The sequence below is a fragment of the Lepisma saccharinum genome, chromosome 10 (genome assembly GCF_977018435.1).
Source record: "Lepisma saccharinum chromosome 10, izLepSacc3.1, whole genome shotgun sequence".
Classification (NCBI taxonomy): Eukaryota; Metazoa; Arthropoda; class Insecta; order Zygentoma; family Lepismatidae; genus Lepisma; species Lepisma saccharinum.
The window spans coordinates 4,968,607-4,987,542 of record NC_139238.1 but is presented as its reverse complement, the minus strand read 5'-3'; the positions used below and the strand labels follow the sequence as shown (position 1 = coordinate 4,987,542).

General features: G+C 39.2%; 1 protein-coding gene across 2 annotated transcripts; it reads right to left on the bottom strand.

The window, feature by feature from the left end:
- Nucleotides 1-1,822: 1,822 nt before the first annotated feature.
- MCTS1 (malignant T-cell-amplified sequence 1 homolog) lies at nt 1,823-16,824 on the bottom strand. Of its 2 annotated transcripts, none has more exons than XM_083130283.1 (6): nt 16,677-16,824; nt 11,220-11,372; nt 9,211-9,311; nt 8,628-8,761; nt 5,065-5,132; nt 1,823-2,179 (listed from the first exon to the last, which is right to left on the bottom strand). In XM_083130283.1, exons 1-6 carry the CDS (start codon nt 16,706-16,708, stop codon nt 2,098-2,100), a joined length of 570 nt encoding a protein of 189 aa, XP_082986409.1. In that variant the 5' UTR covers nt 16,709-16,824; the 3' UTR covers nt 1,823-2,097. The 2 variants fall into 2 exon arrangements, with proteins under 2 accessions (XP_082986409.1, XP_082986410.1); XM_083130284.1 differs by lacking the exon at nt 16,677-16,824 and adding an exon at nt 11,788-11,896.
- Nucleotides 16,825-18,936: the final 2,112 nt, after the last annotated feature.

The following is an 18,936-nucleotide window of genomic DNA, read 5'->3' as shown; positions in this document are numbered from 1 at the left end:
ACGGAACATGCTAATAAAGCCCACCATAGATGCATGATGTTCCTCATCCCATCCCTCCAGTCGAGAACAAGTTGTTCCAACTCGGATGCGGATTGGACACAGCCGTCTCACCCAAGGGCAAGGGCTGTATCCTTCCTCAGGCAGACTTTTTTAATCTTCCCAACTGTTTACCATCCCTGTTGGGAGATGGCAGTATTCTATCAAATGTTTTTAACTTTTGAGAAGAGCCGGTCTCTTCCACTGCCTTTTAGGATTTTTTTTACTTGATTCTTACTTTCTAAGGTGTTGTGTTTGTCTTTACAACCTTGAAATTCTAACCTGTCTCATGGGGCTTTTTGCACACCTTTTTTTAAACTTTTAAGCAAGAATTTGGATAAGGGCATATTTCCCCATACACATTGAGGGGTGCAAAATGGCCATATGTGCCGATGCATTCCACAATTTAAATTCAATCAATCAATGCAATACTGCTGCTTAACTATCAACTTTGATTTTTTTTTCTTTGTGTGCAAATGTAGTTTCACACTTAACAGGAAATATAATCAGATAAAACATGTTCAAAAAAGACCTGAAAAAGGTTGATTTTACGGCTGGTTGAACTCCACAACCTTATTTCCAGCATTTTGTAGCTTTTCAATCCCTTCTTCGGGAGTGTTCAGGAATCAGTGCATGACAAAAGGTAAACCAGCAATGTCTTGGTTGCTGAATTATATCTTTTAACCATTGTACTTTTTTTAATTTCTTAATTCCTGGACATCAAAAAAGTAGCTGGAAATGAGTCCAAAAAATTGGAAGAAAGTTTTGGAGTAGAAGCCCTTGTAACTACAGCTTCTTCTTCTTATTATTGCATATGTTTAATCTTAATGCCGAATCACATGGAACTAGATTTCCAGTAGGAATGCCTAGTTGGTGCTGGACTGGCTACCCGGCTGCAAATAATGGCTGCCGGGCTGGCTGCTAGACTGGTTTTGACGACTAGCCCTGTTCTAATTGCAACTGGCTTCTCTGCTAGATGCTGTGGTACAACCAATCAGAGCGAACGTTTGGTCATGTAAAGATAATCTGTGGGTTTGGCAAGGATAAGCGGTAGCATTTTTTGTCTGCATTTTGTCGCTGCTTGATAAAAAAGTAACATAAATATTTAGTAATTTATCCATTGTAATGAGATTGGTACACAACAAATGTGATTAGCTAATAATGAAAAGCATTACTATTACAACGATATTAAATGTTTGGCATATACAGTGGAACCCCGATTTCAAGTTCTTGGATTTAACATTTTCCCACATCATAAATTCAATCTTCATGGTCCCAACATAGCAAAATGTTACAAAATGCTCCTTGATTTTACATTTTCTCGCATTTTATTTTCTTTTTCAGCTTGGTCCCCTTAAAACGTAAAATCGAGGTTCCACTCTATGCTTTTCTTGTAATTTTGGTAATTGCAAAGAAAATAGCAACAGTAGATATTCTCCTACAATGTTCTTCCTCAATTCACTTGTCTATGCAATGCCTTGTGGAACGGAAGTCTACCAACAAGTATGGTAACGGGTATTGTGTGAGGCAAAAACTAGCAGGTTAAGAAGTACCAAACAACTAGTCCCAGTCCAAGTGCAAAACCCAGTAAGAAATCGAGCCTTGTGTGATTCAGGCATTATTTACATACCTTCAGTGGTTATATGGGAACTCTTCATTTTGAGCTACTGAAAATGACTTAATTCGTTTTATGAGTACTGTACAGTTTAAATGTATCAACCTGAAAAACTCATAACCAAATGTGCTAGTCACATTATTTTGGGGGAAAAATTCAAGTTCTGAGATAGAGTGTATCAGAGATTATATTAGTTCATAATTTTATCAAGTAAAAATAATGGTTAACAAGATACGTAGTGCATGACAGAAATATTTCATAGATACGTTAACTTGACACACAAGTTTTTTCTTGCAGATGTAGCAACATCCATGTTATGTTTATTGTTCAATTTTTGTTTACACCACCATCACAAAGCACAGTTTTCTTCTCTTGTTCATACAGAAGCAATACTGCATAGCAAGTTTTCAACGAACAATTACCATCCATCCATTAATGTCACCACATTACTTCACAGGCTTCATCTGCCACAACCCGTCGTTTAAATAATGGCAGTTTTCTACTCCTACACCTTTGTTCACTTTCAATCTGAAAGAACAAAAAAATAAGATTAGTTTTAAAAATACAAATTACAGGTGCATGTAAATTGCATGATGTGTCAACATTCTTCCAGTTGGTTTGCATTTCAGTCAGTGACCAAAGCTAAATGCCTACCAAAAAGCAGTATGTTAGTAGTTTGGCGATCATGTGTTGCATGAGCATGGAATATATGAGGTTCTCACATAATTCATTTAGAATTGATGCTTTCTAGTCGGCCGAGTGTGTGTGGTGATTAAGTCACAATCTAGCCACTAAAGTTTGAAGTGTTAAGTCCACTTTAGACACAGATAGGGTAATTCGGACTGGACAAACAGTTTAAAGTGGAATCTGAACCACTGTGCAATGTGCCTCCATCAGGACCACTTGATTGATTGAATTGGTGTTTTAAGTCCACTTTATGCACAGTAAGGCTAATCGGGACTGGACCTACAGTTTAAAGTGGGATCCGAACCACTATGTGCCTCCACCAGGTATCGAACCCAGGACCCCTTGATTACAAGCCGACGACATTACCACTACACCATCGGGTGAGACCACTCTTGCCACTGAATTGATTGATTGATTTAGTTTATTTTATTTCGCTTTTTGTGCCATTTTTGGGTGATTTGCGAAGATGGTGATATGATGAAATTGATTAATGGACTCACAAATACCCATGCCCAGGCCGGTATTAGAACCCGAGACTACTGGCATCGTAGCGCAATGTCTTCTTGCCACTGAAGTTTTCACACTTTGGACATGGATGTTTGGAAGAGTGCCTTCATCAATGTACATCTAATCTTCATTCTCATCCTTCATCTTTATTCAAATTTATGTTCCGTGTTTGATACCCCGTGAAGGCATAAAGTGATTTGGATCCCACTTTAAACTGTAGGTCCAGAACCAATTAGCCTTTTTGAGGATGAAGTGACCTTAAAACAAATTTCATTCAAATTGATACCCAATGTCATGATTAACAAATCACACAAAACAAAGCAGAAAAAACTATTTAGTTGAAGAATTTGTGTCTCTTAGAGTGTGAGATATGGCCAGATTTTTGAAGCAATATATTTAATTCATGAACATCTTTAAAGATACGAAGGTAAGTGGAAGTTAAAGAGCTATTTTATATGAACTCTTGATTGTAATATCCTTTGTTGTGGTGCAACGACATGTATATACCCGGGAATAGCTGGAGGACGCAAACAAAAACAAGTCTCCTGCGCAAGTAGTGACTTGAGAGAGATTTACCAATGAACACATGGGAAGGGAAGGGAGAGCATGGAAGAGAAAACATCGCCATTTACTGCACCTCGCACTGCTTCGCTCTACCCACTCACTTTCTCTTCTTCTCTACAGTCATGTGTGGCATTGCTTCCAGCTTTTTGAAGGGGAGGAGAAGTGGAGGCACATGTGTAATTTTTATTCTTCTATTTTGCCACTTCATGCAAAATACCATCTAAATATCAAAAACCAATTCTGACCCCCGAGTTCAGATTAATTGAGCAGTGTGAATAGATCTCATTAAATAATCTCCACATACATGCACAATTGTATCAGTGTTCTTCCAATAACATGTACGAGGGGCGATGATCAGGTTACTCCGACCCTAACATAGAAGGAATGACGTCACAATTGATTTTTTTATTTTGTTATTGTTTAGTGATCCTTTATATGCTTTCATTCTGAATTGCAAGTCTGAGTAATGTACAGTTTTCTTTTTACAGGGGTTTAACTGAGTGAAGTTGTGTCAATGTGCCAGAATGGAGAAAACTGAGGTGAGAGCGGTGATCAAATATTTTGTGAAGAAAAAGTAGACGGTATCCAAAATTCATGAGGACTTGGTGGATACACTAGGGGACCCTGCTCCTTCATACAATATGGTGAAGAGATGGTGTCGTGGGTTTAATTGTGGGAGAGAGTCGTGTGAGGATGAACATGTAGGTGGAGCACCAAAAACTGTCATAACGACCGAAAACATTCACAAAGTCCACATATCGTGCTGAAGGATCATCGAATCACTATCCGTCATGTTGCTGAGATGTGTGGCCTGTCATATGGCACTATGCAAAACATAATTACCCACGAATTGCAAATGAATAAAATTGCTGCAAGATGGGTCCCTCGAAACCTCACCCCAGATCAGAAGTGCACCCGAGTGTTCATCAGTCAAGAACTTCTTGACAACTTTCGTGCTGATATAGACGATTTCTTTGCCTGATTTGTAACTATGGATGAAACATGGGTCCATCACTTCGACCCAGAAACAAAATCGCAAAGCATGGAATGGAAACACCCACATTCTCCACCAACGAAGAAGTTCAAGGTGCAAAAGTCAGCCAAGAAAGTGATGGCCTCAATTTTCTGGGACTGCAAGGGTGTCCTTCTTGTGGACTATCTACAAAAAGGCCAAACCATCACTGGCACATACTACAGTGACCATCAAGAAAAAGAGGCGTAGGATGTTGACCCGTGGTGTGCTCCTTCACCAGGACAATGAACCTATCCACACCTCACGCATTGCGAGGGCCGCTATCGCAGATGCATCGTTCGAACTGCTGCCCCACCCACCCTATTCCCCAGATTTGGCCCCCAGTGATTTCCATTTGTTCAAACATTTGAAGAATAACATTCGTGGGCAAAAATTTTCTGATGATTCTGAGGTGATAAGGGCTGTGGACTCATGGTTGGAGGACCAGTCGGAAGATTTTTTTTTGCAAGGTATCCACGCGTTGGAGCACTGATGAGAGAAGTGCATTGGAGTTGCAGGGGAGTATGTTGAAAAATAAAAAAAAATTGAAACCCTATTGCCGCTTTTTCTATGTTAGGGTCAGAGCAACCTGATCGCCCCTCGTAAGACTACAATAAACGAAAAATATATTGAAATCACTCACATGTCATCAGTTGACAACAACGTGATTCCTACTGCCAGGGCATGCTGCTTTCCTTCTGCCATTACAGCCTACGCAAAATTAAGGAAAATAATGCACGATATGTTACATCAACAGATACAGTCCCACCATTGTTGAAAGTACAACCTGAAGAAGACGACAAAAAAAAAGTCCAGACCAGATTACAAGGACAATTCGTCGGATGATAACTAGAGAAACATAACTTCAAAAATGTGTTATTTAGTTTCATTTTAAAGTATCTACTCACTTCGAAGAGCTTTATTTGTAGTCAGGTCGACATTTCTCAGAAAACAAATTAATAAGTTCGAGATAAACAACTCCACTTTACTGCTAAGATGGAGATAAGTCGATCGGACTCAAAACAGAGCTCTTCAAAGTGAGCTGACATGTTAAAAAAAAACGAATATTGCGCTTTTGGAGTCATGTTGCTCTAGTTCTCACACGACAAATTATTGTACATGAACATATGTGCAAGAATATCACTATATTTTAGCTAAATGCTCATACCTAGAATATCCAAGTTTCGGAATGTTCATAAATAACAAGGGAAATCCAACAGTAACTGACCACTAGATTAAGGGGAGGGAAACAATTAAGGGGTGAGCTTTTGTGCAATACTTGCACGTACTAACTAATGATTAACAAACAATTATTTCTTCTAAAAATTCATACCACTTAAGGTATAAATAATACATAATTGTGGTAATTGAATGTATTACTCTCTACAAGAGATCTTGACTGTTGCAAAAAAACATTTCTGTATGTGCAGTGATATATTTTACACACATTTTTCATGCATTCGAAATTGTGAAATAATGAAAATTTTGCATAAAATACAAACCATGTCCACTTCATGAATTTCAACACACTTTGTACTTAAAAAACAAAATATATCATAAAAATCAAAACTTTTTGTGTTGTAGGCTTAAAAATTAAAATGCACAATTTCAGCATGTTTTCCAAAATGTTATCCCCCACCCATGGAAAAAAAAAACTGGGGTGCCTGTTACACATGGAATAATTCCGACAGCTACAAGATGCTACACGTAAAATTGATGTTTCCCACAATTTTTCACCTCCCTTGAGAACGTTTTGCATCACCAAGCTAAGTGGTGAAGTTCTGATGGGAGGTCACGTATGCACATCAGTATTTGTCACATGATAAATAATGGAAAGTAATCTCTCAAAAATGTTTGCAACACATCTTGCAGTTTTGGGGTGTCCTGCGAGGAACTGGGGTTGACTCTTGGGTGCCATCTCAGGCCACCACCTTACATGTCCATAAATTCCATGATTTTTCGAGTTTTCCAGACCCAGTAAATAATTATGCTAAGGATAAAGTATTAATAGAAAGATTTGTATCAGATTTATGAAATTTTGGCTTTTTAATATAGCAATTTTAAGGTTTTCAAATGCTGGTAGAAACCCTGCATATTATAAATACAGTGCCTTTCTCTGTCGAGTCTTCCGTGAAGTGGCAGCTAACGTGCCGGGTGGTGGAAGGGCACCTGCCACCATTTAGGCCCACCGTTGGATGCTGACCTTGTCACTGGATGTGTCAGTGCTTCAGTATCCAGATAGCTAGTGTCCAATTTGCACGTGCTTGTGAAGTGTTAAGGTGTTATCAAGTGTTTTAGATTGTTTTGTTTTAGTTTACGTACTACTGGTGCTTTTCTGCTGTCTAATAATGCCACGTACAATTTAAAACAACACATTTTTATGTAAGACTCTCACATCATTACGAATTCTTGTAGGGATGTCAGAAGGCATTTGGCAGCAGAATTCGAAGATGTTCCTGTTTCACACAGAGACAGTATTCGGATACTTGTGAACAAATTTAGGTAATCAGGGTCTGGTCTTGATAAGAAGGAAAGTTTAAAATGGCATGTCCTTAATGAGGAGAAATATTGAAGTACGAGTAAAAATCCCTCCGGTGCCTTGCACAAGAAACACACATTTTCATGACATGTGCATGGCGATCTAGTAAGCTTTTAAACCTGAAGTCATACATTACAAGAATTGAAAAAAAAGTATCAGAAAAGAAATTGAAGCAATTTCAGAAAAGGAACTGATACATGTTAGTGAAAATTTCCTTAAAAATGCCATAAATGTGTGGAAGCAAGAGGACATCATTTCCAACACCTCTTATAACACGTTACGTGCTCATTTTAATTGTCCTTGTAATTGTACGAGCTTATTTCATTGCATAGCTAAGGGTAACATTTACGTGGATGTAGCATCCAGTTTGCTGGCAGATGCGCTCTCGCTGGCTGGTGTAATAACTGCCGCTCCGCGGAAGACTCGGCCGTGAATAGCATTGTACAATTGAACCATAATTTTCAATATGATTCAAAAATAGTTTGCATCTAACACTTAAAGTTTCAAGAAATATGTCAATTCATGTAAAACCGGCAACAAATATGTAGCTTTATATTAGGTGGATTCATGGCTTTCCTATACCAGATTTGTCAAATAAGCTGGCTCTTGAATTAGTTTTAGTTTTTTTACCCCTGCCTCCTGTAGACAAAAGTGCAAAATCACACTTATCAATTCCTGCTCTTTTCGTGCATCTTTTGTTATTTGTCTCAATGATGTTAGCCTGGTATGTATACTCTATATCAGCTAACTGTAGAGCAGACGAACGGGAACAAGTCTCTGCACAAGAAGTGACACGAGACGGCTCCATCTGGGTGACCAGAGTTGCCTGCTTCTCTCTACCACTCTATTTCCCACCTCCTTCTCTGTCGCTATGCACGGCCCTGCTCCACAGTTAGCTGGGACAGGGTATAGTTACAGGCTCGTAATCAGGGAACAGATTTACATGTAGTAAAATTATGCTAAATATGGATTTAAAATTGCAAAAATTTACCTTTTTAATAGTATAAGACACTACATACATAACTAATGAGTTTGAAAACTACTGATTGTGCTTCTCTCGGCATTGTAACAATTAACGTGACTGTCTTGAAGAGAAACCAGAAGCAAACCCCATACGGGTGTGGCACAAAATCGTTGCTTCTGGAGCTGCTGTCGGGAATGCAACTACGAGCGAGGGTTGGATTAGCAATGGGTTGCTTGATTTGGGACTCTCTCCCAACGTTGCCAAAACAACCCAGAGCCGATGCTTTAGTCCTCATTCTCTATTGTCGACAATTAATTATAAATAAACAGGAATTTCAAGTCTTTTACAATAGCAAAAGGAAACACTTGGGAGGTGTAAGAAAGAATATTGTTCGTATGAGAGAAAACCTCTAATGAATGCAATTGGAGGGTATAAAAAAAAGGTCTTAAACTTTTGTTTGGTTCCGAAATATGGAAATAATATGTAAAAATAACTAAAATATGAGCCAAAACCTAATATATGTACAAATATGGAAAATAAAAATGGAATGTTTCGAGTCTACATGCCATGATGTGCAAAGATAACACAAAATGTAACTAATTTCAGCTTCATACATAAATATGCATTTACATATAAATCCATTCCCTGCTCATAATGAACACACACAGTGCACTTCACGAATGCAACTGTTAAGAAAGGATACAACAATAGTTCCTTTTGGAACTGAAGTCATCTTGGCTCCTGGTGACGTAAGTCCTGGGCACATGATATTAGCCCCACTGAGAACAAACCGGATCGCTCCCTTATCAACCTGTTCCCATGGTAGGAAAAATGGATCTGGAAAATCAATATATTTCAATCACAATCATGAAACTTAAAAAAAAAATTAAACTAACACAATCAATACTACACAATTGCTACAATAATTTATATTCATTTTTTGAGATAATGGTAAAATCAATATGCCAAATATGATACAATGTTGTTTTTCAGTATCAATAATTCCTAACAATTTTCTCCTCTTCTTCCACAATGATTACCATATTGTAAATACGTTCCTCACCCCTCTGTAAAACTTGCAAAAATAATTACACATCAGAACTGCGACTCAAATATAAATACAATTTGCATAAATGTTATTTGAAATGACACAACAAAATGATAACTACTTTAGTATTGCTACAAATCAGGACTTTTGAAATTTTACATAATCAACTTACAAGACATTAGGTTTAACTAATTTGAAAGCTCGCAGTTTTTCCAAGGATAAAAATATTAGAACTTACATTTATGTAGCAATCGCAATGTTGGGATCCAGGGTCCTTCTCTATGCCGGAAAAACAGAAGTTCTCCTGCACCATTCACAAGTATTTCTACATGGTCGTGGCTGAAACAGGAACACATTTTAGGAGTCATGAGAATTAACACATATTTTATACTAAATGTTGTGAAAAATGTGATGACTAATTTAAACTAGCGAAACTACAAGTTTGCCCATCACCAGGATGGATTTAGTTTGTTTTTGAGGCCACTTTATTCTCAAATCAGGATAGGTCCTTCACTTTAAAGTGGAATATGAATCACTGTGCAATGTGTCTACACCAGGAATTGAACTCATGACCTCTTGGCTTTCACAGATTATGGGACTATCCCCCACAGCTTTGGACATGCGTAGAATAGAATGAAGAAAAATAGGTGATGGAAGTGGAATAGATTTGTGTCAAGAACGAGAAACATGTGAGGCTATGAAGTTTGTATTTAAGTCCACTTTATTTGCAGAAAGACCACTTCAAACCTATAAAGTGGGATCTGAACCACGGTGATGGTGACCCTCCGTACACCCACGAAAAATGTGAAAATTTTTAGTGGGTTAGGAAGATTATAATTCATATGAATGTTTGTCATTGTTTTTAGCTCGCGGAGATGCGTTACAAGTGAGTAATTAGCGATTTTATGTATGATTTATGACATCACGCACAGCATGATTGACACCAGAGACTGGGTCTTATTAATCATACGAGAGGCAGACACCTTTGTGTTCTGACGGGGGTCTCCTTTATCACAAAACACTACGGCAACCTCTCGTTCAGACAAGGATTGCCTATGTTGTTACGTTAGGCTAGTTAGGTTTGGTTCCATTAGCGTAAATACATTGGAAATTTATTTTTCATGTAATAGAACTAAACCTAGTTGATGTCATAACACGAAGGTGTTTAACTTTCGTGCGATGGGTGGAAACCCCCAGCCTCCTACAGGGCATGTGCTCGTGGTGAGTAGTATGCGATTTGTCTACCACTTGACACATTTCGCCCCTGCAACCAACGAATTGGAACTGTATGCTTTCAAGGTACGTATAGCATTTAAGAATTAGCTCATGATGATAGTAATTATACGTTACCGTTGTACATGTTTCGATGATTTCTTGTGTCTATGACGAAAATCTCTTCAAATAAGTTGCGAAAGTGGTGCGAGTAGCGAGGAATTTGATGTGCTGTTGGCACATTTCGAGGGTAAATATCTCACTTACTTGTGGTTTCTGGTTCCTTAAAACATCCGGTACTATTCTAATAGTCCCCAGACAGATTTCTTCATCTTTACAGAAGAAACTACTTACGGTAATAAGTTCCTGTAGCATTGTCTAACATCTGGAAGGCGTTTTGTGTGATGTAACGGATTTCTTCAAATTTAAAAGTTTGGGGCTCATTTGGCGGCAGGTGACTCTGGTCAATTTCTAACATGCCTTTAACAGGGAGTCTATAGAGAAAGCTGGGGAGCCGGAGCCGAGGCATGGCCACGTTAGCAGTTGGGGGGGTAGGTCAATTACCCCAGGGGCAGAGCCCAGAATCGGTGGGAAATTTGGACTCAAAAATTTCAAACGAAAATAATTTGTTTCTTTAAATTTCCCACCGATTCCGGGACGAAAAATGTGAATACACCTTAAAGAATGTTCCGCGAAGCAGAAAGGTTAGTCCAAATGTGAAAAATTCACAAAATGAAGAAGTTATAGGTGTACGGGGAATATCAGATTTTTACCAAACATCCAAAACTGCACGTTGAAAAAAAGAAAATTGTAATTTTCGAGGGGGTACAGTTAGTCACCAGCCCCCTGAACCACTATGTGCCTTCACTGGTTATCGAGCCAGGGATTCCTTGATTTTAAGGTGATGGTTAAGAAAGTGCCTGATTGGCATAGAATTATAATTAGTCAAAGAAACAGGTAACTCGTGACTCATGAACAAATGCTAAGACTTAATCTTAAGTTAATCTTATCAATACTACTCTCTCTAATATATACCATTTCACAATGCGAAATGAATCCTTCTTTGGAAGAATAGCGTCCAAATATCCTTCTAGAAAAGGATACTGATCCTGCAACTTGGTACGAATTCCCTTCTGAACAGATGACTTAAGCTGCTGAATGCCCGATATACTCTCCTTCTCATCGAATCTGAAAATAAAACCATCGATCAGGCAAAGAAACTCTTATCCTCTATTTCAACCCTTACTTGTTCTTTGAAATACAATTGTGCTAATTTGGGTAAAACAAGTAGAAATCGCTTCTAAAAACCTAAAAATATATCATTGTGCATGTAGAAAAAGGAAAATCTGTTCTTCGCCCAAAACAAAAATAATAAAAATCATTAAAAAAACTGAATAAAAAATCTCTGAAAATCGAACTTTGGAAAGACTTGAAGTTAAGACTACAATAACCTACATACCACAAAAATTATTAGTAGATATTATTTTTCAGGATGGATGCAAGTTATAAATTTAAAATTTACATGAATTTATCAAATCAACATTATAGGAAGAAAATATTTTAATTTGTAGAACCACGTTACAGAAATAATAATATAATTTACTTCTTGAACATGGTGAAACAAGCAGACGTATAAACGTAGAGCACAGCTACATGCGATGCACACACACAAAATACCACAGACAAAATACGCCGGTTCACAGAATAGCAACTGCACTGGTGTAGGTCGCTTCCAGAAACACCCAACATTAGAGCAGAGTTTAATTTTAGAAGAAAATTGAACTCTACTCTCCACACCACACGAATATTTTAACATCTATCAAATATGTGATCCCGAAATTTAGGTACTCAGATCGGAAAAAAATTATATTCTAATCCCGACTTTCGAAATGGAAAATGATTTCTCAACTTTTCAGAATCCCGAACCACCCCAACGGAACTAGGAGTGTGCGGTACAGAATTTTCTTGGTCGCGACGGGATCGGGAAGGGATTTTTTTTAAATTCCGTAATTCGGGACGGGAAAAAATTTCCATTTCCCAACAAAGTCGAGAAATTTTCGGGACGGGTAATGTTCGAAATTTCTCGAAGCTCTAAAAATCTAGGATTCCACACGTCATTTTCAACTTAAGTGATGGTTTTGCATTTCTGGAATAAAAACAAACAATTTCCGATAAGTTCCAGATACTTGCAATGCAGAAAACGTCGAGAATTAAGTTTTCGGCGTTCACAGCGAAAGGATCAACTAGTGATCGAGTGAGCTGAAACTGTAGTGTTGTGTGTGAGATAGGATCAATACCACCCGGAAGCAGGCCCCAGTGTCACCCACACCTCGGTGGGTCTCGCCAACCACCAAATTTTCCAGACCCTGCCATCGGCCACACAGAAGTTTGACAACAAAGATTAGGCGTCCGGGTGCCGAACACTTGGATCGTCGGCATGCCTCCAGTTCAAGTTCAGACACTGATAACGACATAAATGTGGTAGCACATCCCTCTCAACCGATAGGAAAGGATGAAATTTGTCCTTCTTTACCCGTAGGAAAATGGGCAGTTTCCCCGGTATCTCCACGGCCGCGGAACCCTCAGCTTCCGCTAAAAAACGCTATGCCAGGAACAAATCTCCAGTCTCAAGACGTCCATCGAAGTAGTTCTGACCATCAGACATTATCTAGCGATGACCAATCTCTATATCGCTCTCTCCTGGACCTTATCCCGCACCTTTGGAATTCGGCTATTAAACTTCACGACTTCAAAGAACAAGAACACTTAATTCGCAAAATTCAAGATCTTACGACACATTTACTTTCTATTATATCGGGCCGTTAGAATGTCCCGGTATAGACCGCCTTCATGTGTTTTTTTCTCTCTCTCTCTCTCTCTCTCTCTTTCCTCCCCCATGTTATTTCCTGTCATTTTTCAATGGAACGTCCGGAGTTTTTCGGCCAGAAAATGAAATGAAATGAAATGAAAATATTCCACATTCTCTTCTTTCTCTCCCCCCCCCCCTTCTCTTCCTTTGCTTCACTATTATAACGTAGAAATTTTTGCTGTACGCATTCAATTCCATCATCACTTATTCACATTCATATCCCTTTATATTTCTCCCCACCACTTTTCGCAGACCATCCCGTTATACACCCTCAATGAACTTCTTACTTTCATCCCGGGACCCTATTTAATAACCGGTGATTTTAACAGCCATCACCAGCTGTGGGGCAACGTCATGACAGATAGATTAGGTTACACCATTGAAAACTGGATCATTGAGAATGATTTTATTATTATAAATAACGGTACCCCCACCCACTATCCACACAATGGTTCCCGTCCGACCAGTATCGATTTAACATTAGTATCCCCTAACCTTTTCTCTCATATCAATTGGATCAATGATTTTGACTTACGAGGGAGTGATCACACTCCGATCTTTCTTTGTTTACCGAATAATTTCTCGAATACAAGCGTGACTGACATTCCTGTCCGTCGATGGACACGTAACTCTATTAACTGGACCACCTTCCGCTCTTATTTTCTTAAATTATATTATACGGATACTATACCCTCCCATCGGACTATGACATATACCCAATTCCTCCACATGATTACGTTAGCTCTTGATCGGAGCGGCACTCGCCAAAAATTTTTTTACCATCGATCGATTTCCCAAGATTCATTGGTGCCGCCATCAAAAACAGAAAAAAAAGCACTCACAAATCTTTATGCCAAACACCCCACGCCCGAAACCTGGCTGGTACTACACAACATTCAGACTCTCGCAAAAAATACATATACCAAAGCAAAACGACAGGCATGGAAACTCTTCTGTCAGTCCCTTGATATGAATCTCCCAATCGGAGCAATTTGGCGCAAATTCAACTCTTTACGACACCCCCATGTTCCTCGTCCCCGACCGATTAATACTGCCTTGGAAGTTGAATTTATGGATCTCCTCACACCTCCTACAGTCACCTTACCTCCCCCCTTTATAGACCAGACAAACATCACATGCACAGCTGATTTCCCTCCTGTTACAATACCGGAACTTCAACATATTATAGAGAACATCCCATCTACTGCCCCAGGATATGATGGCATCACTTATGACATCCTCAAACATTTACCAGAACAAGGACTTAATATTCTCACTGCGATTTTTAACTCTGTTTATCGTAGGGACAAAATCGCGAGAGGTTGGACCCAACATGTTGTTCTCCCGATATTAAAACCGAACAAACCAGCTATACATGCTACATCTTACCGCCCTATTGTTCTCATACCAGTTATGGCTAAACTTTTTGAAAGAACTTTACAACACCGAATATCTTGGAATTTAGAGAAACGCAATTTTTTTTCCTCCCTCCCAAATGGGTTTTCGCACCGGGCTTGGCAGTCAAGATGCTATATGTACCCTTACAGTGGCACTTCAGAATAGCCAAATATTGCTTTAGTTTATTCATAGATGTTGCTCACGCCTATGATTCGGTTCAAATTCCAATATTATACCAAATTCTTGATACTCTTCATATTCATCCGGTGGTAGCACAATTAATATGGCATTTATATCAAGATCGCATATTGGTTTTTTGGTTTCCCCATAATGTCACGGGACCACAATTAATCCGGAGTGGTGTCCCACAAGGCTCCCCACTCAGTCCAATTCTTTTTAATATATATACACATATATTCGATCCCCGGCCGGTTCAAATCCGGGAACTTTTCTAACGGTGAAAGCGGCCCCGGCGCCCACCCAGCGTCGAATAACATGGGTACCTGGGGGAAACCCTGGGGGGTAAAGGCGGTCAGGGGCGTGATGCTGATCACATCACCTCCACTCACGACCGGATCAAGAGAGTGTGGGGCGTTACCCCCACACCCCCTATACGCCTTCATGGCGTGGTGCACAGGGGAACACTTTACTTTTTTTTTTACTTTTTCTTTATATATACACAATACTTACATCAAACATTAAATTCTAATTATATCCTTCAATATGCTGACGATTTTTGTTTCTATAATAGTACATCAGATGCCACTCGAGGCATCTTAGACTTACGCAACTTTATCATTCACTTACGAGATCAATTATCGCTACGCGGTTTATCATTTTCCCCGGAGAAATCTCAGATCATTATTTTCAATCAGTATATGCCTACTCGTTATCCTAACAATTTAACTCATTTACATCAAATTCCGGTGGTTCAAACCTGTAAATACTTAGGGATTCATTTTGACCCTAAATTAACTTGGCACCCACATCTTGCATATTTCCTCACAAGAGGGAAAAATGTTAAACATTTTGAAAGGGCTTGCCAATACCAAATGGGGGGGCCACCCCTCCATTATGTTATTGTTTTATAAGAATTGTTTTCGTTCACTTTTTGATTATTCGGTTTCCGTATTGGGCGGGATGTCTGATCGATGGCTACAAAAAAATGGATATTTTACAACGTCAGGCACTCCGTCTTTGTCTCGGCTTAATGGCATCTAGTCCCAATGTTAGCGTTCATGGAGAGAGTACTGAACCGCCTCTCTCCTTCAGATACCAATACTCTACTATGAAATACATATTGAAAACATGGGAACGACACCTTCACCCCTTGAATACCGTATTCGCTATTCAAAGACAACTGAACGAAACTTTAACCCTCGATCGCTTTCGTCCTCGGCTTTTCTTTTTGTCTTGTTACAATATTGATCGAGACGCTTACCATCTCAGCTTCACATTTACATCTCCTTTGATTTACACTTTACCGATACTCACCCCTTTCCGACTACACTTTTATTTACACAGACGGTTCCAAAGATGCCTACCGCGTTGGATGTGCCTTTTATGTCCCTCGATACAATGTTGTACGTCAATTTTCCTTATCGTCAGAAGCGTCTATTTACTCGGCAGAGTGCTATGCCATTTATCAGGCTTTGCTCTCCCTAATATTAATTATACCGATTTCGGTAGACACGAATACTACAAAGAATTATGGCCCGACTACACTTTTATTTACACAGACGGTTCCAAGGATGCCTACCGCGTTGGATGTGCCTTTTATGTCCCTCGATACAATGTTGTACGTCAATTTTCCTTATCGTCAGAAGCGTCTATTTACTCGGCAGAGTGCTATGCCATTTATCAGGCTTTGCTCCACGCTCGTGAAGCACACTACCTAGGTACACGCAAACTTTAATTCTAACAGATGCCCTCAGTGTATTATTTACGATCGCTCGTTGTGGTAAGGCAGCTTATCGTTTGCAACTCTTTCTCACCTTAAATTTACAGGAGTACTTTCACCTCCACAACAACGACCAACGCGTACAGTTCACTTATGTCAAAGCGCATAGCAATCTTAATCCTTATCAAGACCTAGTGGATCTTTATGCCAAAACAGCTGCGGACGTTCCTTCCCCCTCTCCTATCCGACTTGCCTATACTGATCAAAAACCACTACTTATAAATGGTTCATCGATAAACTCCCTATTTGACCCTGGTGTCATCACCTTAAAATGACTCGTGAAGTGATCACTTGCATCCTACGCCTTAGAACGGGACACGTGACCACAAACGATCATCTGGCAAGAATTCACCCGCTATGGAATATGGAACGTCAGGCACTCTTTCACAGACTCCTTCGAAAAAAGGTTCCTTTTCCTCTCTCCTTGCCCTCTTTACTATCATCACCTTTCCCCTCTGCTATGTGGATTCTCTATGGATTTGCTCGACAGCGTGAACTTCGCTTTTGATAGAGTTCCACACACGTAAATTTGCCGTTGCGTAGAAACGAATTTTCGTTTCGTCTCCCTCTCTCTTAGCATCACGTGTTCTACCCTGCTCGAAAACCTTCGCTATTGTTGCCACATTGTCATTCCATTCCTGGACACACTCGCGCAAACATCATTGAAAACAATTGAATAGCGCTCCAGCTCGCGGTTCCCACCGTTCGGTAGGGACGCTAATGTGGCAATATAGCACGGCGTAGTGCTTGCTTCTTTTATGCAGTGCATGTTCATTGGCTAGCTAGTAACTAGTGTTGCCAACTGTAATAATGAAGCACTATTTCTGTCACGGAAGGGGAAAAGGCAGGTAAAGTGGCGTTGAGTTTTGTTGGATTGGAAGCACCATATTTTTATTTTATACTAAGTATTTGACCGGTTTGACGTTGTGTGCGTGTATTGCGTGTGTGTATGTAAAAGTGTGTGTTTGCTAATGAACGTTAAATTCCATAATGCCTCCAGTTCTGTCGAAGTTGAAATCAAAAACCTTGCATAGCCAAGCTCGGGAAATTCTAAGCAACGTGCACGAGTTCATGAAGGAGGAAGCCAGTCATGGTGTTAGCATCCCAATAAAGCATTTTGGCAAGAGAGCAGCGAACAGCAGCAACAAATTGTTCATATTTCATAATTTTGGAATTATTCAAAATAAATAAATTATGTGGCTCCAACATCATTTCAACTCTGGCTCCGGCACGTGTTCTTGTAGAAATTGCATAGAGGAGGCTGTCATTTTTGCTGCTTAATGCGATACATATTGTTTTCTGTGTTAAAATTGCCATGCTTTGATGGGTGACCAAGTTCATAGCAGGGCCGGCGGAAGGGAAGGGCGAACCGAGCGGCAAAATTTGAAGAGAAGAAAAAAATAAGCCTATTGAAAACTGTGATCGAGCGAGATATTCTTTTGCGCTGAATAGTATTGAAATAGCATAAGAAGTCTCATTATTTATTTTATATTTTGATGTTTTAGTTAGGAATATATTGATTTTCAATTTTCCGTTGCTGCGTAATGACCGGGGGGGGGGGTCGAAATAGAGCCGCCACCTCCCACTGCAGGCCCGTAGCCAGGAATTGTTTGCAGGGGGGGCAAAGTCAATCCTAGAGGGGGCAAATTTTAAATATATTGTGTCACATTGGAAGATATAGCAGAGTACACAGAGGCATTTGCCCCGTCCCCAAAAGAGATAAGTAACAGAAAAGGGATGATATCTTGAAACTGCGCAAAAAAAAAAAAAAAAAAAAACTTCGAGCAACATCAAATAGCAATATTTCGATGATGACCTTTCCAGATTGCTAAACAATATAAAGTTTAACATAAATAGGGACTGTATCTACTTGATATTTACAGGTCGATAATGTTAAAAGACGATTAATATGTACCAACAGCTTTGGACCTCTCTGCAGAACTGATTAAGGGAGTCCTTTATAAATCATACTTCATAATGATTCCCTCTAGTTTCCAGTAGGCAAGATTTTTACGTACAAAGGAATCTAACGAGAATCCAACACCATTGTGTTGTGTTATGCAAGGACAATCGAATTAATTAAATAATAATGTTGCATATTATCTACACTTGATGAATTGTGTAAAAATTGGTAATACATTTTTTTGTACTTTCTAAAACATGAAAATATGGGTCACTTAGTCCACCACGGATTCTATTTGCCTCAAAGGGGAGACTCTTGCATCACTACAGACAATTTTTGTCTTCTAGTTACGTTAACCATTTTGCAAAATATTGTGTGAATTGTATTACATTATAGTTGAAATACATGTTTTGACACCTGACAAACAAATAAGAATCCCTTGATTGATCAATGAGTTCTTGGATTACAATGTCATCATTAATATTTCATATTAATTTTCATATAGATCGTTTGGCTCCCAGGGCCGACTCCTGCCGCCCCATAGCTATGGCTCTGAACTTGGACTATAAGAATAGAAGGAAATGCGAGCGAAGCGAGCAATAAAATTTTACGAAATGTATCT